General features: G+C 44.3%; 1 protein-coding gene across 1 annotated transcript in view; it reads right to left on the bottom strand.

Moving 5' to 3' along the window:
• FSHR (follicle stimulating hormone receptor) overlaps nt 1–21,686 on the bottom strand; it is an 87,552-nt gene extending 65,866 nt beyond the window's left edge. Inside the window, exon 1 of the mRNA XM_028725028.2 lies at nt 21,352–21,686. Coding sequence (XP_028580861.2) covers nt 21,352–21,638 — 287 coding nt within the window. The 5' untranslated portion in view covers nt 21,639–21,686. The remainder of the gene's footprint in view (nt 1–21,351) is intronic.
• Nucleotides 21,687–22,846: the final 1,160 nt, after the last annotated feature.

Here is a 22,846-nt window from a genome sequence, read left to right as displayed (position 1 = left end):
TTCTGCTCAACAGATCTTCTTTATTTCTACCAGGGTTTTTCTTCCCTCCTCCCACAAACCAATTTCAAGAACGCATCACTGAACCTTTGACAGTCAATTAAATCTCTCCAACTCCAGAAGCTGTTTCTCTGCTCTCCATCCATTTTGCAATATGCTTCATAATGTTCTGTGGCACGCTAATGTCCTTACCAACCGAAATACAGCGCTTTGGTAGAAATGCAAAGCCGGCAGAATCCCAGCAAGAAAACAACAACCCAACAACCTTCAACCCAATACACAAAGTACTGTTTGTGATTCAAACGGGGCATGGAAGTTATTTTCTTTTCAGCGAGGAGCAGCTGATTTCCTCAGCAGTGGCACTTAATGATTATTGGATGTGAGGAACTTTGCAAAAACGATCCAAATAATAAATAACAGAAAAGGAGATGGGCTGTGGACTAGTAGCTTATCTGGGCTGCTTCCCTTCAAGGCAAGAGGAACATTACACACAGGAAAGTATTGCAAGTGTTTGAAACCATTGCTGCTTGCGGCCTCTCCCTCCCTCTGCTGAATCTCAAAATGTTCACAGCAGTGCGGAAATCTGGATTATAAAATAACTTTGACTTTTAATAAAACAAGAAACTGAAGAATGAATGTAGAATGTTGTAATTCTGCACACAGTTTGGTTTCTCGGCTTCCACAAAATGCTGTATGATTAAAGAAGAAGAAGAATCCATTACCATCAGAGTTTAAAATCTGAAGTGACCCAGGAAACCAGCCTTCCTCCGACCTGGGAGCCCTCCATTTGAATTGGATTTACAACTCCCTTGGTCTAAAACATTTGGACAGCGCCAGGTATGCAAAGGTTGTAGTAGATCCACGATGGAAATGAGAGCAGGAAAGGCTGGAAATCTTTTCTGATATAGCAAATAATGACAAACGTGGAATTAAAACTAGGGGCTGGGGAGAAATGTCTCAGAAAATACTTTTCTGACCTCCCCCTTTTAATATCTTTTTGGAGCTCCCTTCAGTCTGTTGAATAATTTCAACCCCCCTGAAGAATATTTGATGAAATACTCCCCCCCCAAAAAACTCTTCCTTACATATGAGAAGTGAATGCAGCTGCGGATCCTGTTTTATTATTGTTTAATACAATTTTAATATTGTTTAAGTTCTTGGCCTCATCTCCTCCTGGAAAAATAGGGCAGGGAATTTTTGGAAGGGTTTTTTTGTTTTGTTTTGTTTGCATCTGAATTTAAGATGCAGTTGGATTAAACGTTCAGGCTACAGCTTCATGCTTGAGTGGGGATTTGAACCCTGGTCTCCCAGGCCTTAGTTTGACACTCTAACCATTACGCCACATGACTCTCAGTGGTCTGATTCAGTATGAGACAGCTTCATGTGCTCATGGAGCCCAGTTAGTTCACTGTGAATCAGTAGTGGACAACATGGTGGGACTCTGCCACTCACTTGACTTCTGGCCAGTTGCACTGTTGTTGATTCCTGGGAGGTAGATGTGGAGGGACTAGGTCCACTGGGTGCAAATGAAACAGTGGGGCCGATCCAGGGCTCTTGCCTGTGTGTCTGAACCATGCCAACCTCACCATCACCTTCCCCTCCTGGTAAGTAGCAGGAGGGAATAGCTCAGACTCTTAATCTCAGGGTTCTGGGTTTGTGCCCCACATTGGGCAAATGATTCCCTCATTGCAGGGGGTTAGACCACAGGACCCTTGTGGTCCCTCCAAACTCTATGAATTGATGGTGTGACCAACCAACCGGTGGTCAGATCAGTGGTGGTGCCTCCCCATGCTGTCTGCTCCTGCTGTGACCACGACACAGGGAGCAACTCAGACGTTAAAATGTTCCCTTCGATTCCCCATCAAACGCTGGCATTGCTTGCTCGCTTGAGCGAATGAACTGCCTGCTTTTGTATCTAGAGATTGCGGTGGACCTTGAATGCAATTAATTTGCAGTCTTTGAACCGCAGGACTATAGGCTGTGTGCGGCAATTCAGTGCTTTTAGCTTGGTTTCAGTTTATACAGCTTGACAGCAGCATGTGTTTTGTTGCTGGAATTACCTCCGCCAAACGCTAGGTACAATAAATATAACTGGGGAAGGTCATTTCAGCTCCAGCTATTTCAAGAGCAAAACGATACCTTCTGGAGGGAAGAGAATAAGCACAGGTTTCTAAAAGTATGTTTTCTGAAAGGGCATTAAGTTTCCCAAAACCTTGTTTATCACACTCCACTGTTACATAGGGCTTGGCAAGGCTACAGACACAAATCACTTTTAGCAACCATTCCCTCACCCCTGGGAACTCTGGGAATTGTAGTTCGTGGAGGGGAGCTAGGAAGCAGAATTCTCAGCACCCTCGCCAAACTACAGTCACCAAAATTCTTCAGTTAGAGTAAAATTGGTCTAAGTCTGTAGAACAGATGGGGCCATACACAATTTGCAAACAGCAGTCCAGCTGCAGCTAACTGTTCTGTGAGATCAATTGCTGATTAGACCCCATTTATCCTCAATATATAGCCATTTCCCCCCTGTTTAGAAGACTTTGAGTGACTTTCTGTAGCTGGCATGACTTCCCCTCCCATTGCTATACTTGCCTCTTTACTAAAGTACTTGATAAAGTTCACCCCACACTGGGACATTCACAGGGAAACCCAAGGTATTGTACTACCAACCATACTGTATGCTTGTGAAACATGGACCACTTATAAATGCCATCTCCAACATCTCAAAAGATTCCATCAATGGCGTCTCTGAAATTTTTTACACATCACTTGGGAAGACAGGCAAACTAATGTCAGTGTACTGGAAGAAGCAAAGATCACCAGTGTTGAAGCAATGATTCTTCAACATCAACTTTGTTGGACTGGTCATGTTGTGCAGATACCTTATAATCATCTTCCAAAGCAACTACTCTATTCTGAACTTAAAAATGGGTAGCGTAACGCTGGTGATCAACAAAAGAGGTTTAAAGACTCTCTCAAGGCAAATCTAAAAAAAAAAAAAAAGTAGTATAAACACAGACAACTGGAAACACTGGCCTGTGAGCGCTCCAGTTGGAGAACAGCCTTTACCAAAGGTGTCATGGGCTTTGAAGAAGCACAAACCCAGGACGAAAGGGAGAAACATGCTAAGAGGAAGGTACATTTGGCAAGCCCTCACCATGATCAACTCTCGCCAGGAAACCTATGCGGAAGGACGTGTGGGTCGAGAATTGGCCTCCACAGTCACTTACAGACTCACTGTTAAAACTGTGCTTATGGAAGACAATCTTACTCAGCTACAAGCGATCACCAAAGAAGACTAAAGTACTATTAGGCTAAATTTGTCTGGCAGGGCAAAAAGCCCAGAATAAAATTTAAGATTTTAACAGATGCAAAAGATAGAGGGGGGTTTGCCCTGCCGGACTTAAGACTTTACTATGAATCGGCAGCTTTCTGCTGGTTGAAAGACTGGCTGCTTCTTGAGAATACAGACACTTTGGATCTGGAAGGGTTTGATAATAGGTTTGGTTGGCATGCATATATATGGTATGACAAGGTAAAATTGCATAAAGGCTTTAAAAACCATATTGTCAGGAAAGCAGTATATAATGTTTGGATACGGTACAAAGATTTACTGGAAAGTAAAACTCCCAGGTGGCTGTCACCAATGGAAGCCAAGGAGGTGAAAAAACTTAATATGGGGTCTAAATGGCCAAAATACTCTGAAATCTTAGAGCAAGATGGTGAAAAGGTTAAATTACAGAGCTATGAGAAATTAAAGTCTAAAGTAAGAGATTGGCTTCATTACCTTCAGATAAATGAGTTATTTAAACAAGACAGGAAAATAGGCTTCCAAATGGAGAGGTCAAAACTAGAAACAGAATTGTTAGAACCCAATACTAAGAATCTATCAAGAATGTATAACTTGCTACTGAAGTGGAATACTCAGGATGAAATGTTGAAATGAGTCATGATTAAATGGGCACAGGATATTGGTCATGATATTATGCTGGCTGACTGGGAACAGGTATGGACCACCGGTATTAAATTTACGGCATGTAATGCTTTAAGAGAAAACATTATGAAAATGATTTACAGGTGGTACATGACCCCAGTTAAGTTAGCAAAGATCTATCATTCGCCCAATAACAAATGTTGGAAATGTAATGAGACTGAAGGTACTTTCTACCACCTTTGGTGGACCTGCCCGAAGATTAAAGCCTTCTGGGAAATGATCTATAATGAAGTTAAGAAGGTTCTTAAAAGGACTTTTCCTAAGAAACCAGAGGCTTTTCTCTTGGGCATGGTGGGCCAATTGGTGTCAAGGAAGGATAGAACGTTTTTTATGTAAGCTACAACAGCAGCAAGGATACTTTTAGCAAAGTATTGGAAGACACAAGAACTACCCACTTTGGAAGAATGGCAGACGAAGGTGATCGACTACATGGGACTGGCGGAGATGACTGGCAGAATCCGAGACCAGGGGAAAGAGGCAGTGGAAGAAGATTGGAAGAAGTTCAAGATATATCTTAAAAATTGTTGTAAAATTGAGGAATGTTAAGATGTCAGGGAATTGGGAAACAAAGAAATACAGCTGTAATCAATAAGTTAATGAAGAAACTAAAAGAAATGATTTGAATAATTAGATGATTGAAGGAGTTGCTGGAAAATTTAAAACAAGGATGCAGAAAAGGGGGGGTATGGGGAAGTCCAAGAAGTAAGGTGTATGAAAATAAGACTATGAAATTATACATGTTTATATGTTTGTATGTTTATGTATTGTGTATTGTTTGTTTTTATTTTATTTGTGGAAAATTAATAAAAAAATATTATTATTTTTTTTAAAGTACTATTAGGAAAGGTTGCAGCATTTGGGACTTTTTAGTTTAGGCAAAGTTTCCCAAACCAGGATCTCCAGCCGTTTTTTGGACTACAATTCCCATCATCCCTGACCACTGGTCCTGCTAGCTAGAGATGGTGGAAGTTGTAGTCCAAAAACAGCTGGAGACCCAAGTTTGGGAAACACTGGTTTAGAGAAAAGGCAAAGGAGAGGTAATATGACAGAGGTTTACAAAACCATGCATGGCATAGAGAACGTGGATAGAGTTTTCCTCCCTAGATGTTGTGGACATCCATGGAAGCCGAGTATTCAGTACTTTATCAAGTACTTTAGTCTTCTTTGGTGATTTTTGGAAGATCTCATAGGGTGGTATTCAACAGAGTATTATGGAGAGTAGTCCCACTGAAATTGATGGACCCAACTTAGCCATGATCACTAATTTCAGTAGATCTACTCTGAGTACAGTGTCTTATTGATGTGTATGCACCCACTCACATATATGTAAAAGAGGGGAGATCTATGAATTAGATGAAGGAATTCTCAAATATGTGGCACACTGAACACGCACAACGCTTTGCTTAAAGTTCAGATTTCTCTCTCTCCATTGCATAAACAAACAAGCAAATGGAAAATTGCTAAGGCATCATTTCCCCATTGGAAATAAGGCCAAGTAATCTGGATTTCCAAAACCTCATTAGGATGAGATGGATTTCAGAAGTGTGCTTACACTCTTTTTGTTCAAGGTTTTGAGTGTTCTCTTCCCCCCCCCCCCCCATCTACAGCCTGCTGAATAACAGCCTTGGGCTTTGGTGAGAGATCCAGCTGCCCGATGTCCTCCAGGGCGAAGGAATGCAGCAGCCGGTAGTTATCATCGGAAAAACAGGATTCTTCCAGCACCTGCAAGAGAGTTTCCTTGGAGGCATTTCACACTCCCATCTCAGAGCCCCCATCCAGCCTTCTTTCTTGGAGAAGCACATTCTTCATGTGCCTCTCCAAAGGCTGGCAAGATGACCTGTTTACCGAGCATTCATCCTGGTTTTCTTGTGCAAAGCTCATGCAGAGTTTAGATCATGTCTGGCCTTTGTTGAGCATTCATTCTGATTTGTTTGTGGGGAGCCTGAATGGCAATGAGCATTCATCCTGATTTGCTGACAGGGGCTGAAGCAATTCAGTTAAATGCATCACAAACTTCATCCAGGGAAATCCCGTTGGCAAAAGATGGGACTCCACAGCCCCATCTGCTGTCACAGGCTGTCCTCCTATTAATCACTTGCTCATTCGACCCTTTTTGATGCATTTCCAGGTCACTACCCTCACTTTCCTCATCACTTTCCTAACTGCAAAACATCTGTTTCTTTTTCTAAATCAGATATGCTGAAAACCCCCGAAGCCCTTTCTTGATTTCCTTCTCTTTTGCCACTCTAGACTGTGGTCCCACCCCCTTTACTACAGGTTTGTCTGTCACAGGATAATAGTGCTTTTACAGAATCACAGAATTGTAGAGTTGGACGCCCTGCAATGCAGAAATCTTCTTGCCCAATATGGAACTCAAACCCATGTTCCCTGAGATTAAGAGTCAGTAGTAGGTTCTGCCTCTGTTTCTTCCTTCTTTCTTTCCTTCCTTCCTTCCTTCCTTCCTTCCTTCCTTCCTTCCTTCCTTCCTTCCTTCCTTCCTTCCTTCCTTCCTTCCTTCCTTCCTTCCTTTCTTTCTTTCTTTCTTTCTTTCTTTCTTTCTTTCTTTCTTTCTTGTTAATACTTATTATTTAAGGCCAGCTTTCAATTGAATGTCTCATCTCCCCACCCCCTGCCCTCCCCCAGCACCAAGAATTCATGACCTTTTACAAAGAAAGAAAATAGATCTAATTCCAAATTTGACAACCTCCTATAATTAACAGGGGGCAAACTATACATCATTATCTCTGGTTTTGCAATTGTTATGTTTCCGCTGGTGATCTTCAAAGCTTAACATTGCATAAGGGGGAGGCTTGGCATTTGAGTGGGGGGTGGGGGGCTGCCGAGCGGGTATGCTATTTTTCTGCTGCCCGGGGGGGGGGGAGATATGGGAATACAGTGGTGTGTGGATGAGAGAGAGATTTCTGAGCAATGAAAAGGGAAGAATGGAAGAGGTTAGGCAGGACCTTCTCTCTGCTGAGCTGCTCTCCCAACCCGAGGTTCCTTGCTTGCTGGTTTGCATTACAATAAGCCCACAGAGAAGAAGAATCAGAGCACTGTGGTGCATTGGGTCAGTGCATCTGACTGCTAACCAGGAGTTTGGTGGTTCAAGCCCCCTGACCACCAAGGACGGTGGACTCCTCCACATGCAGCTGCTGGGTGACCTTGAGCTAGTCACACTTCTTTGAAGCCTCTCAGCCCCACTCACCTCACAGAGTGTTTGTTGTGGGGGAGGAAGGGAAAGGAGAATGTTAGCCGCTTTGAGACTTCTTTGGGTGGTGATAAAGCGGGATATCAAATCCAAACTCCTCCTCCTCCTCCTCTTCTTCTTCCCTTCCAACTCTACAACTGTACAATTCTATGATTCTATACGCTCAGCACTTATTTGTGTGCGCAAGGATTCTGTTTGTGAAACAGAAGTTACATGCCCTTCAAACGCAACCCCCCACCGCAAAAAAAGATTGTGTAATTCCAGCTCCCCCTTTCCTCGCAGGACTGTACTCTAGAAAAAATATATCAGCACATGCAAACACACAAACAGAGTTTGCCAGCAAGGGGGCGAGAGAGTAAGTTGCAGAACCAATGCAGACACATCTCCACTGTTCACCCTTACAAGTTTCAAATTAGTGTGCTACAAGTAGCCCCCGGGGGACTATAACTGATCTAACATTTATCTGTAATTGAAATGCGGAAATGTAAAAAAAAAAGGAGAAAAAAAAGAAAAAAGCACTATCTCAGCTGTCTTTAAATTTACTGACTCTAACACAACTGTGAAATGCTTTTCCTTTAAGTATTTGGCACAATCTAATGGGAGAAAAGTAAACACAGAGACAGAAAGTAGAAAAACAAGAAGTTGCAGGTGCTTCAGGTAAAATTAGAAAAGAGATATTTTTCTTTTTCTTTCTTTGGGGGGGGGGGAGAGGAAATCAATTTTGGATAACTGCAGTGGTGGCGTAAGAAGCCAAGAAGAGACATCCTGGATCAGATCAAAGGACGATCTAGTCCAACATTGTGTTCTTGTAGTGGCTAAACAGATGCCTACGGCAAGCCTGCAAGCACAATCCGCCTCCATGGGTGACTCCTATTTGTCTACAATAATAATAAATAATAATATTTTTTTATTTATACCCCGCCCTTCCCAGTTCAGAAAACTGGGCTCAGGGTGGCTAACAACAAATTTAGTACACTTAATTGATGCAACAAAAAACAGCATAAAATACCGTATAAAACGTGAATAACAATAAATTCAGAATTCAAAAATCAATTAAGGGGGGAAATCAATCCAATCAACATTAGATGATCACCAGGGCTAGCTGGCTAAATTAGTTCTATTTGGGCCAACGAGGAGACCAGGGGAGAATTAGCTGTGGGATCCCAGAGCTGGTAATCTTCATAAAAAGGGGAGGGGGAGGGAAGGAAGGGGAATAAAAGATCAGGCTAAGTTCAAATTGAAAGCCAGGTGGAATAGCTCTGTATTACAGGCCCTGCAGAAGGAGGTTAAATCCTGAAGCACACTAGTCTCATGGGACAGAGCATTCCACCAGGTCAGAGCCATCACTGAGAAGGCCCTGGCCTGGTGGAGGATAATCTAACTTCCTTAGGGCCCGGGACCTCTAAACTATCATGGACATTAAGGTCCTCTGCGGGGCACACCAGGAGAGGCGGTCCTGTAAATACAAGGGCCCTAAGCCATATAATGCTTTTATTCAGTGAATTGATTTTATTCTGTGGACCACCCTGAGGCCCACGGGTATAGGGCGGTATGTAAATTCAATAAATAACAATAAAAATGTCTGATTGTAACCTTATTCACTGAGGAAAAAATGACATTTCGTGTAATTCTCTCATGTGACCAAAAAGTAGCACCAATATGAGTGCTTTTTTTATTATGTTGATGCCGAATGTTTGAAGCTTCCGGACAGTTATAAGAAAGCACGAAATTGCATGAAATTAAACTGTGGAACTCACACCCACAGGAGACAGTGATGGCTGCTAACCAGTTTGGATGGCTTTAAAGTACTGTTTTAGGGGGACAGGGGGCAGGCTGGTGTGGAGGACTCCTTGGTCCTGAATGAGGTAACTGTGCCCCTGAAGGACCAGGTGCGCAGCCTGGGAGTCATTTTGGACTCACAGCTGTCCATGGAGGAGCAAGTCAATTCTGTGTCCAGGGCAACTATCTAGCAGCTCCATCTGGTAAGCAGGCAGAGACCCTACCTGCCCGCAGACTGTCTCGCTGGAGTGGTGCATGCTCTGGTTATCTCCCATTTGGAGTACTGCAATGCGCTCTATGTGGGGCTACCTTTGAAGGTGACCTGGAAACTACAACTAATACAGAATGCGGCAGCTAGACGGCAGCCGCCGAGACCACATAACACCGGTCTTGAAAGACCTACATTGGCTCCCAGTACATTTCTGAGCACAATTCAAAGTGTTGGTGCTGACCTTTAATAGCCCTAAACAGCCTCGGTCCAGTATACCTGAAGGAGTGTCTCCACCCCCATCGTTCTGCCTGGACACTGAGGTCCAGCGCCGAGGGCCTTCTGGCAGTTCCCTCATTGTGAGAAGCAAAGCTACAGGGAACCAGGCAGAGGGCCTTCTTGGTAGTGGCACCCGCCCTGTGGAACGCCCTCCCATCAGATGTCTAAGAGATAAACAACTACCTGACATTTAGAAGACATCTGAAGGCAGCCTTGTTCAGGGAAGTTTTAAATGTGTGACATTTTAATGTATTTTTAATCTTTGTTGGAAGCCTCCCAGAGTGGCTGGGGAAGAATTTTTAGATTCGATGTCCCGCTTTATCACTACCCTAAGGAGTCTCAAAGCGGCTAACATTCTCCTTTCCCGTCCTCCCCCACAACAAACACTCTGTGAGGTGGGTGGGGCTGAGAGACTTCAAAGAAGTGTGACTGGCCCAAGGTCACCCAGCAGCTGCATGTGGAGGAGCGGGGAAGTGAACCCGGTTCCCCAGATTACGAGTCTACCGCTCTTAACCACTACACTACAGGGTATAAATAAATTATTATTATTATTATTATTATTATTATTATTATTAATATTAGTATTATTAGTATTATTAGTATTATTAGTATTATTATTAGATTGGACCAAATTCAGGGAGAATAAGATGATGCTCTGCCTCTGTGGTTGGAGGCAGCAATGCCTCTGAATAGCACTTCTGAGAGCCACAGGAGGGGAGAGGGCTCTTGCACCCGAATGCTGTTTGTGGGTTTCCTACAGACATCTGAATGGCCGTGGCGAGAACAGGATGCAGGGCCAGATGGCCCTTGGGCCTGATCCCACAAGCTCTTCTTATGCTACGTCGTCGTTTCATTTCTATTTCCCTCAGAGCTAAAATGGCCGGAGTGGTTTTAACAATCAATTCCTCTTTGCAGAGAACTCTGCAACTGTAGCTCTGTGAAGAGGTCTCCTAGCAGCTCTCAAAAACCTTAAGAATCTAGTTCCCATGATGCTTTGAGGGAAGCCACGGCTGTTAAAGTGGTATAGTACTGTTTTAAATGTAAGGTGCGGTTATGGCAGGTGTGTGGATCCTCTGTGAGCTGGAGGGCAATGGGAACAGTGACTGGGATGTAGCTAAGGCTCTAGTCCTCACTGTCCCGACATTTCCTTTATGGTCAAGTTTAGGGGTGCCCAACATGGCATCCTCCAGATGTTGCTGTACTACAACTTCCATCATTCCTGACTGTTAGCCATACTGACTGGGGCTGATGGCTGTTCCCACAACAGAGCAGCACACTGGCTATACCTGCTGAAGGGGCCTTCATTACATCTCTTTAGGCACTGGGCGAAAACGTTTCTCTTCAACTAGGCATTTGGCTGGTTCACATCCTATGGCCTTTTAAATGTGTCTCTCTGTGTGTGCTGGGTTTGGCAAAAGTTTGGCTTTTGTTTTAGCATTTATTTTGAGCTTTCATTCTGTATTTTTATGTTATGAACTGCCCTGTGATCTTCGGACGAAGGGTGGTGTGCAAATTTAATAAATAAAAGGAAAAATAAGTACAGTGCCTTAAGAGGGCTTCTCCACTCATTTTCCACTAAGTGTGTGATAATGGCTTCAAAGAAAACAATGCTGAAAGCGGAGAATTCTGCTTGCAGAGGCGTTTTCTATTTGTGTTTTCCACAACTGTTTGTTCCCCTGTTTTTGCCACATTTCTGGAGCTTTCGTTTCAATCACCTTCCATGAAGTACATCGAGTCCTTGTTCCCTTACCCATTGGAGACATGAACTCCAGAATCTCTGTGTTTGAGATTACTGATAAGCTTCTGCTTTTGCAAAGCCAACTGATGTTGTTGTTGTTGTTCAGCTTTACCCCAGTTAATGCTTCCATACTGAGCAGGAGGGCGTCTATTCTTTATAACTAGAGAAGGATGGGTCAAGCTGTTTCTGGCCTGTGGCAGGTTTGCATGTGCTCATTCACAAGTCTGTTCCATCTCATTCAAAGGAACCACACAGGAGAGGAGGAAGCTGACTTTTGCTGAGCCAGGCCATTGCTCTTTCTGGAACAACAATATCCACATATTGTTATGACTTTCCAGGATTTCAGACAAGGCTTTCTCACAGCCTTACCCGGAGATTGCAACGACCTTGTGCATGCAAAGCAGATGTTCAACAACTGAGCTACAGCCGAACACACAGAAAGTCTCATTTTGGGGATATGCATTCTACCCTAAAAGAGGGGCATCAGAAACTACAGATCTCCAGATGTTGAACTCTCAGTTCCTATTAGATCCAGACAGCCTTGCCAATGAATGGTCAGGGATAATGGGAGTTGTAATCCAGTAACGTCTGGTAGGGTGCCCACACCTGTCTTAAAGCAAGACCTAATACTGTTTAGGGACGCGAGTGGCGCTGTGGGTTAAACCACGGAGCCTAGGGCTTGCCGATCAGAAGGTCGGTGGTTCAAATCCTCGCGACGGGGTGAGCTCCCGTTGCTCAGTCCCAGCTCCTGCAACCTAGCAGTTTGAAAGCACATCAAAGTGCAGGTAGATAAATAGGTACCACTCTGGCAGGAAGGTAAACGGCATTTCCGTGCGCTGCTCTGGTTCTCCAGAAGCGGCTTAGTCATGCTGGCCACATTACCCGGAAGCTGTATGCCGGCTCCCTTGGCCAATAAAGCGAGATGAGCGCCGCAACCCCAGAGTCAGCCACGACTAGACCTAATGGTCAGGGGTCCCCTTTACCCTTTAATAACTGTTTGGGATTTGCCAAAACGATGTCAGCACTAAAAATAAAATAAAAAAATGGACCCATTGAAATCCCCAAGTGTCCCTATTGAGAATTGCTTGAGAACGGCAGGAGGAGGGACAACAGCAGGGAAATTCAGGACAAAGGAAACAGACCATCAACTTATGGTACTGCTGCAAGGTGTGGTGGTGGCCAATGGCTGTCATGGACCGGCTGGATGCAGAAGAGGGGTGGGAGGTACCAGCTGGGGAACCCCCAAAGAAAGAAGGCTCAGAGCCATGCAACTGGATGATGATGAGTGGTCAGAGGGAGAAGAGAGAGCAGAGGAGGAGGAGGTGTCAGAAGCTGAAAAAGTAATCGAGTTTAGCGGGCAGGGAGAGGCTGGGGCACAGAGATCTCGAGAATCGGAGGCAGGAAAGGAAGTGGGGCAGGAGACTGAGATGAAGCAGGCTGCTGAAGAAGCCAGGGGGTCGCCCCCTCCTGCCGCAACCAGCTCCCCTCCTGCCTGGTCTCCCAGAACAGGCAGAGAAATGAAGAGGGTAGAGCAAAGAGAGAAAAGACAACACAGCCTTAGGCTGCTGGGAAAGGAATCGGGGAGGAGCCTTAGAAAGCTATGGGAAGGTGAGGACCCTCAGTTCTCGCAACTGCTTCATTGGGGCAAGACAAGACCTGCTGGGGAGAGTTGCTGCGATCAATAGGCCTGCTCTGTGTTAATAGCCCCAGACCAGACTGGCTTTGTCCCTGGCCGCAATATAACAGACCCCATCAGGAAACTACTGAACCTGATCGAACACAGAAAGGCAACTAAACTCCCATTGACAATTATGTCCCTAGATATCCTCAAAGCCTTTGATTGCTTAGAGTGGAAATACATATTAGCAGTACTAACTAACATGAAATTTGGCCCCAACTTCCTACAAATCCTCAAACAAATATACTCCCAAGCCTCAGCAAAATGCAGAGCTAACAATATGGATTCTAATACTATAGCTATCCAAAGAGGCACGAAACAAGGATGCTCACTGTCTCCCTTCTTATTTATCGTGGCTCTGGAACCCCTAGCAATCCGCATCCGAGCAGCCACAGACATCAAGGGAGTGGAAATAAAAGGCAGAACCTATAAATTAGGGCTCTTTGCAGACGACCTAATGGTCACCACAACCAGACCCCATAAGCACAGCAACCTCCCGAATCAGAGAACTCAACACATTTGCAATGGTGTCGGGCCTACAGGTAAATTTTACAAAGTCAGAAGCTATGTGCTTCAACACCCCTCCTCACACCCAAAAAGAACTCACTAAGGTCACCAAAATAGGCCTGCACTGTTTGGGATTCTTTGAATAAAGAGTTAACTTCAATGACACAAGTGTTTTTTTAATTGCTGGCCTACTCCTGGTTTCCGGCTCCTGTCAGCGGGTTTAAAAGGGAACTCATGGATGAGAGGTCGAATGGCCGTTGGCTGTGAAAGTACCAAATGCAGAGGCTTTGTGGCACTGACTAAATATCTGGGGACTGGGGGTGGGGTGAGGGGCCACACAAGCAGCAAGGAAAGATGATAAATCCCTTGATATATCTTTTCAGAATCATCCTAGCTGGCTACTCTTGAAAAGAGGGGGACCGACTGATTTATCACAGTTCTACACTGCCCCTTAATTAAACATTTCCAGGGTAATTTACAATACTCCATAAAACAGCTGCCCTCAATAACGCAGTTGACAATAGGCAAGGATTCCCATTGCTAATTACTGGGGGAAACCACAAATCCTAGCTTTAAAAGAAAGTGAGCAGGCAATTTGGCACAAGATGTATAATATAACATGCTATACTGAAAGGGGGGGAGGGAGGTATGGGAAGGAACTTTCGATAAGCTAAAAGACTTGTTAAACCTGTGGTAGAAGTTTATTTGTTTTTTATTGGCGCAATGAAACAAAATGTACGACAAGCTGTTTTGGAGGTAATTTAAGGCAAAATTGAGCCGAGAAAGTTACATTGTAATTGTGCAAATTATGTATAACCATAAACTGTACATAAATGGCGCTAAGTATAGCAGCCTCTGGAATATTCACAATGATTTCTAAGTCCCCCCCCCCCCCGCTCTCCTTTATTTACTCACCAGTTTAAACTATTTTCTTCTTTGTTAACACAAAAATGTTTGCATTTTTTTTAAAAAATGAAAAAACAAACGCACGCATCCATGAAAACCATATAGCCAGTAGCAGTAAAGGGCAGAGCTAAAAAGAAAACAAGGAGACACCTTTAGTGAATGGCCTGATGGAGTGGAGAAGCTTACCTGACCCCTTGGCAGGTGAGTTGCTGGAGAGGAAGAGGGGAGGACAGCATGGTGTAAGTGGACCAGCAGGAGAATCAGATTGTCTCCATTGATGCGTTTGCACTGAGCTGAACTCCCGGCTGCCTTGCCCCTCCCACTCCCAGTAAGAAGCAGCCAATTACCTGCCAGGAGGTCAGATAAGTGCCTCCGGTCTACCCCACTGTGTGCTATTGCCAGCCACAATGGAGATACAGAATGTCTCCCAGCCAGACTGGGACTAAGAGCCATTAGACTTCTCTGCTCATGGATCCATTGTGATTCCGGGTGGCTTCATTAGAGGGAGAGAAACAAGACAGGAAAGCACTGTCCAATGGCCTGCCTAGGACCACCTGACATTCAGCTCCTGCCCTCTTGTTATGTACTGAGTTGAATAGGATCCAAAATGCAGCAGTCTGATTGGTCCTAGAACAATAGGATTCAGAATGCAGCAGTCTGATTGACCCTAGAACAATAGGATCCAAAATGCAGCAGTCTGATTGGTCCACAGGAGCTACCCAATCCACCTCCAGGTGGAAGTGAATCCGCAACCTGATTGGCCTACAGGAGAATCCCGGAATTAGCCAATCACGTGGGGCCCATTGTGTAAATAATGTATATAAAGCAGACATTCGGGGGGGGGGGGGACTGCCATTCCTCCTCACGACTATGAGCTGAATAAAGAGCATGAAATCCACTCTCGACTCTGAGTATATTTCACCTCTCTAGTGGTGATTGGAGGAAACAGTGAAGAGCTGTGCTTTCTGCTTTGTAAACCGTAGTCAGGGCTATTCAGTTTGAAAGATAGGGTGGAAATAAGATCAGGGTCAACGGTTTTGGCTGAGATTTTTCAGCCTCAGAGAGCTACAATTCCCAGAGTGAGTTAACAGTCAATCCTGCTTCCTAGGGAACTCTGGAAATTGCAGCTCTGTGAGGGGGAATGGGGTGTCTTAGCAACTCTCAGCACCCTTAACAAGCTACAGCTCCCAGAATTCTTTAATTCTTTAAAAGAGGAGCTGACCTCCTCTTTTAACCTCTTTTAACATCTACCTGGCATGCTGAATGTCTCAGATTTAATCCCCAGATCTCCAGGGATCCCCTGCCTGTAACCCCAGAGAGATGCTGTCAGTCTTTGAAGACAATACATACTGAGCTACATGGACCAATGATCTGACTCGGTAGAGCAGCTTCTTTTGTTCAATCTCATTGCTTTCTTCAACAGTATTAAAATAATATTAAACACTGATTAAATCTCGACCCATAATCGTGGCCAGGATTCACAGATAGCGAAATAGCGTTCTCCAAAATATTCGCTAAATATTTGTTGAGTATATCTGTATTAAGTTCTGCGGCCTGCAAACAAAGTCTTCTGAAGGCGATCCAAAACTCATGCCACCCAGAAACTTCCAGTTTCACATGTTCAACTCCGCATGCTTGATTTACAGAGTTTTCGGCAAATATTTGGAATATTTTAGTAAGGCCTTGGTTGGTAAGTAGGTATGCATTGGTGAATCAGACTTGTGCGGAATTCAGTTAAACAAAACTTACCCACCTCTGTATTTTATGTCTGAAAGAACTGGAGGCAGAAACAATTGAACAAAACTGCTTGTAAAAAATGTCTGGGTGGTTAATTTCAATCTTTCAGTACACAACTCGCTTTAAGGATGTAATTATGATTTATGTTACCCACCTCCTTTACTCTTGATGAGAATAAAGTTTGGGGGTTTGTGAAAGAAGAGGATGTACCATCAACAAGACAGCAGATTTTTGAGGACAGTTACCCCGAGATAAAACTTGGCAAGCAAAACTATTGACGCCGGAGACAATCCATTCAAACTTTTTGTTTAGGTGTCTCAGCTTTTCTGTCTAGACTCAATAGCTGCTGGATAGGAAACACTGGCAATCTTTATGCTGCAACCTTGATAGCTTGTGAAATTCATAAGATTATTTCAGATGAAGGAGGGCGAGGAACTCATTTAACCTCAACTGCTTTCTCTTCTAACCAGTGCTATTTTTCTAGAAGAAGAGGTGCTGAAGTTCACCATGAACTTCCCCCTTGTTCTCTTAGAATGACAATGGTGCCCACCTGAGAGGTGCTGGAGCTGAGCTCCGGTGAGCTCTGGCTGAAAAAATATATCTCTCTCTGCTTCTAACTTCAATAAAGATACCATGCACAGAGCCAGACTTACCCATGTAAAACTTCCATAATGTTTTCTTCAATCATTGCCAGTCAAAGCAAAGGAATGGCATGGAGTGTGCAGGGACAAGGGCGATGGGTGGGAAACAACTTGCTTCATGGATCATGGAAGATACACATAGCCTTATGATGATCTCATGGAGGACGAGGGGGACGAGGGGTTAAAATTTGCTTAATTCAATTTCCTGCATGGAGATCACTTGTGTACATGTAGGAAATTACATGTACAGTGGTACCTCAGGTTACATACGCTTCAGGTTACAGACTCTGCTAACCCAGAAATAGTACCTCGGGTTAAGAACTTTGCTTCAGGATGAGAACAGAAATCGGGTTCCAGCAGTGCGGCAGCAGCAGGAGGCCCCATTAGGTAAAGTGGTGCTTCAGGTTAAGAACAGTTTCAGGTTAAGTATGGACCTCCGGAACGAATTAAGTACTTAACCTGAGGTACCACTGTATTCTTCTTGGAAGCTAAGCAGGGTCTGACCTGGTTAGTACGTGGATGGGACACCCAATCAGCAATTCTTAAGGGTTTTTTTGCATTTTCCTCCCATCACTCTTCTCAAGAAGCTGTGATCTTTGCAGCCCCTTTTTCCATTCTAACTTCACAACAACCCTTCAAGGTTGGCTAGAATAAGTGTGAATGGCCTACAGTCACTTAGTACGCTTTGTGGCTGAACAGGTGCTTTCAACCAGCTCTGTCTAAATTTTTTGTATTTAATTTTTTTTTAATTGGTAAGTAGTACCTTTACCTTTTAGAATTTCTGAAGCACCCACCTAGCAATCACCAGCATGACATTTCACAATGTTCGGCATGGTGAGGTGGTTAAAGTGTCTAACTAGGACTGGGAAGTAAAAGGTAAAGGTAAAGGGACCCCTGACCATTAGGCTCAGTCGTGGACGACTCTGGGGTTGCGGTGTTCATCTCGCTTTACTGGCCGAGGGAGCCGGCGTACAGCTTCCGGGTCATGTGGCCAGCATGACTAAGCCGCTTCTGGCGACCCAGAGCAGTGCACGAAAACGCTGTTTACCTTCCCGCCGGAGCAGTACCTATTTATCTACTTGCACTTTGAGGTGCTTTTGAACTGCTAGGTTGGCAGGAGCAGGGACCGAGCAACGGGAGCTCACCCCGTTGTGGGATTCGAACCGCCGACCTTCTGATTGGCAAGTCCTAGGCTCAGTGGTTTAACCCACAGCGCCACCCGCATCCCTAGGACTGGGAAGACCAGGGCTCAAATCCCCATTGTGCCTGAAATCTCGCTGAGTGACATTGGACCAGTCACCGGCTGTCAGGTTAACCTTTCCCACAGGATTGTTATGAAAATAATGTGAATTTGGGAAGAACCATTTTCAGCAGACTGAGTCCCTTGGAGAAATGGTGGGATGAAATTTTCAGAATAACATAATAACCAGATACATCTCAACGTGTGAGGTGAAGCCACAATGCTAGCTTCCTAACAGGAAGGAGAGGGGCAGGGGCAAAGGGGCAGGGGTGGTTAAAGTGGTGCAAATTCAGTGGCACCAAACTGGCTCCACTGGGAGATTTTCGCTGCACGAACTTCCCTGCCAGCTCTCTCCAGGTCAGCAACAGGTGACGTGCCTGCTGGGAAGCTTGTGAAGTGGGTCGACCCCAGCTGGCAAACCACTTCTGATAATGGCAAGTTCTCAGTCTCTCAGAAGAAGGAATTGTCCCAACAATTATAAAAGCCAAACAAAAGTTTTTTGCTCGATATTTTGGCACAGGAACATTTCGCCTATTAGGGGGTTGATTAATGGCCGCTTTTTTATCTCTTTCCTGCTTCCATCTGCCTTTCTTCCAATTTTGGATTGTTGAGTGATTAGTTTCACAGAGGAACAGATGAGAGGAACAGATGAGAAGAACAAATGTTACCAAAAGAGGGTGGGGGAGTTGCCATTGAAATTTAGCCTAAAACACAATTGGAAGCAACTCTGGAGGTTCCTCTTTAGGTGAAGAATCTAAAGCGTTTTAGAAGATAATTACAACTGAAATCTCTTCAAAGACGGGGGGTGATTCTGCTTAAGTCTTGATGGGAGGAAGCCATTATGGAGTTGCTGGACTCCAATGCTCCTCTGCCTATGGTCATGGGACTTGTAGTCCAACAACATCTGCAGGGCTCCATGCTGGCTACTGGCCTAACGGTTAGAGGCTAGAGTCTAACCAGATCATGCCTAAGACAAAATGTGAAGTGCAATAGAAAATATGAGAATGTGGTGTGGAATTTTGTGGTCAAATGAAACATGGTTAAGAGGAGGCACTGGGTTCACATGTAATGCCAAGCTATAGATAAACAAGCAAAGGTTCGTAAGCCAACAACAAGCCATGGCTTCAGATCATGGTATGCTGGCAGTTAACAAACCATAATTAAGCCATTGGGCAACGTTCACGCATAGCACGAAGCCATGGTTTAGTAAACCGGGATTTAATAAACCATGGCTTAGTGTTATGTGTGAACTGGGTCAGTACCATTTCTAGGCAGAGTGTGTCCATTGAAAAGAGTATTTTGGTGCCACTCAACATGCGATGGGGGCTATGCATTATGTCCAGAAATATCTCCCCTGTGTGATAGGCCTTGGAATGCACAGTGAGGTAACTTTCTGAGGGTTTTTTTTTAATTTTTTGCCAAGTTCTCTCATTGAAGTGTTAAACCTATATATGGGACGTACTACTTCAGATTTAGCAGATTTGACTGAATGCTGCTGCTTTCAGTTTTCTACATGAGGTCATTTGGGAGGGGGAGGGGATTGAGATGTTAAGATGTGTCCTGCCCCTCCTGTGGTCTAAAGTTGTACAGCCCAGAAACATGTCTACCAAGAAATGCATGTTCTCTTCAGGCATTCCAAACAGGGGAAAGTAAACAGAAAGTAAAGAACAGCAGGGACAAGCACACCCATCCACCATCATCATTTCCATTACCGTCCAACTTGGGGCAGGTGACTGCCTGAAGCTGGGAGCCTCTGGTACCTGTGCAGGTTCTCTGTGCTCCCTTCCCCTTTGCCCCCCCCCCAACAGGTACACTTTCCCAACAATATGAAACACCTTCAAGAAAGTTAATATCGCTATCTGATCTCCGGAAAATGAACTATTGTCTCTGCCCTTACTTGCAATGGAGAAATAACTTATACAGGAGAAATAATTTTGTCAGATTTCATCTGATCCATGTCTGCTATGTTCTCTCTTTCTTTCAAAACCAACACAAAGGCCAATTCCCAAAGCAGTTTAACAGCTGTTCCTTCACCCCAGGGGACTCTGGAAGGAGAATAGAGGACTCTCAGCAACCTTAACAAACCACACTTCCCAGAATTCTTTAGGAGAGAAGCTGTGACTGTTAAAGTGGCATAAGAGTGCTTTAAATGCATTGCGTGGCCACATAGAAATTCCATAAATTATACCTTTGTTGTGCATAACTGCATTGAGGTTTGCTGCTGAAAACAAACTTTGCTGAAATCTTATGCCTGAGGAAGAATCTGCACATGTTCTTTGCTCTTTCCCTTAGAAAGACGCCGACAACCCCTCCTCATTTAACCACCTTGACATGTGCAACAATGCTTTGCAATGATGCTTAAGTGATGTGGTCTACTAAGGCACAAATGGGGAAACTGTGACCTTCCAGATCTCAGACTCCAGCTCACATTGGCCTCAGCCAGCATGGCCAAAGTTCAGGGACGATGGGAGCTGTAGTTCAGGGATATCTTGGAGGACCACAGGTTCCCCATCCTTGGTATCAACTCCTCTCAAACCTTCATGGATACAGGGACAATTGTAGGGTCCCTTACTGGACCAAATCCTTGCTATGTATCTTTGGTGCATAGGGTGAGAATCTGCCATTTGTGCTTCAGCAAGGAGAAACCCCACAATTTTATTCCAGCAAGGACACCGTTAAGTATTGGTGGTGATCTCTGTGTTACAGAGCTGCCGAAACATCTGATAAAGAACACTGCCTGTGTCAGTCCCTGAGAAATAAATGGGAACTTCAAGAAACTGCCTTGTAATTGAGAAATCCAACAGTGAGCTGTCTTCATTTATTCTCATTAGAGCTTCTTGTTCCATTTCATCCCATAAGGACCATTTTCTTTCCCCAATTTTTTAAAATTTAAAAGAAAACCATCCTTATCTAGGACTCCCCCTCACGTGCCCCCTCCACCCTCCACTTTTAGGAAACTCCGCAAAGTACTGTGAGACCACCAACTTCTTTGCAAAGGAGAAAAGTTCTCAGCGGAGAAGATAGGAGCTAGTTGCTGCAACGCTCCGGTTGAAAAGGTTGCCAGATTTTCCCCAGATAAGTTGTGCTGCTTTTCAGCAGACGGACTTTTGCTTTGTTCAGTTTCAGCTGTGTTCAAGCAAGGTTTTTTGCTTTTCGTTTTGGAGAAAACGCCAAGCGCTTAATATCATAAATTACTTTGGAAACCCCCACTGCTGTGGGAAACTCCGACTGAAACTTTTTTGCACAGGCAACTTATCTCTCTCCAACGCTTGCAAACTGCCTTTGAGGAGGGTTGCCGTGGTCCCAGAAGAACCAGCGATCCCTCCCTCTGAAAATCCTCTGGAAAGAGTGAACCCAATTTATCAAAGGAGGAGATAATCTCCAGAGACCAAAGCGAAAAGTCTGCCGCAGAGTTATTTTGGTTGCCCAATTTACTCACAGTTCTGTGGCGTTCCTGGGGATGTCCTGCGGCACTTGGGTCACCTTGCTATCCTGGCAGGTGAACACCAAGTTGTCCAAGAACTGACAGGTGGGATGCCCAGAGCCAGTCCCTAAGAGGAGAAGCAGGCAGAAGCAGGCAGAAGGGAACAGAGCCATGCTTGCCTCTGCAATGCCCTCTCTCCCGGCCACTGAAAGAGAAGCTCCTCCTGCCTCACTCCTTCCACCGAGGCACCGCCTTAATGGGCAGTGGTGAGTCATGCGACACCCAAGGAAGGTCTTCTGCATGTCAGGGGTGGGCTAGAAGGTAGATCTGCAGTCAATATGAGTGATTTGCAGCAAGGTTTCCTCCCTCCCCAATTGTTAGAGTAAACAGCAACATAACATCAGGGAAGGGCTGTAGTTCAGTGGCAAAGCACATAGGTGGACTGATTGATTGATTGGTTGATTGTATTTACTGTACTTTTCCGTGTATAAGACGATTTTCTAATTATAAAATAATGTAAAAGAATTGGCATCGTCTTATATACGGATATTTCAGAGGCGGGCAAGCAGGAGATTGTCATTGATGATTGGGTGGGTGATTGGTGGCTGTGTCAAGGGCTGGTGTCGATTGGCTGTTGCTTTGTCAATTGGGCGGGTGATTGGTGGCTGTGTGAAGGCCTGCTGTTGATTGGCAGCTGCTGCAGCAATTGGGTGTGGTTGGTGGCTTTGGTGACATGTGCGATTTGCAGTGTCAGTCAGGAGGCTGAGTGGTTTTCGGCAACCGCCCCCCCCAAAAAAGCTCAACAACTCTGGGCAATCTCCCCCCATTATCTTAATTTGGGGTCCCCCAAAATAGGGGTTGTCTTATACACAGAAAAATACAGTATATGCTGCTTTTCATTCAAATGAATTTCAAAGAAGCTTACAACCAATAAATAACCATAACATAATAAAACACAATAGCACATGACGAATACAGCATACATCATATAAAATAATTAACAAATTACCAATAAAACAGTTGCAATTTAAAAAAAACACCACTTAACAAAACAGCAACTAAAAAATAAGCTAAAACTCACAATTATGGCAAGTCATATGATTAACAAATCAATGCGGCATCTAGAATCTATAAAACGATATTAAAAACATTAACAAAACAGCAACTAAAAATATAAGCCAAGCACTAAGTCCGTTCACACAATCTCTGCACCCCCATGACTCACACCCTCTCTCCTTTAAAACAAAACCGTACAGCAAACCAACAAGACAATCAATACTAATTGAAATAATAAGAATTACATTTATATTGAAACTAAACTAATCCCCAGCCCCATCAAACATCCATCCCACCCACAACAGCTCAAAAAACCAAAAAACAAAACATTTAAAACACCACAGATGAACAAGTATTTTGAACATTTAAAAACATTTAAAAACATTTTTGACATGCTCAGAGTGAGTGTGGGCCCCACCCCCTAGGCCAGGTGGAAATAGGCCTTGCAGCAGGG

This window comes from Podarcis muralis, chromosome 3 (genome assembly GCF_964188315.1).
Source record: "Podarcis muralis chromosome 3, rPodMur119.hap1.1, whole genome shotgun sequence".
NCBI classification, from domain to species: Eukaryota; Metazoa; Chordata; class Lepidosauria; order Squamata; family Lacertidae; genus Podarcis; species Podarcis muralis.
This window is presented reverse-complemented; position numbering and strand designations above follow the sequence as displayed.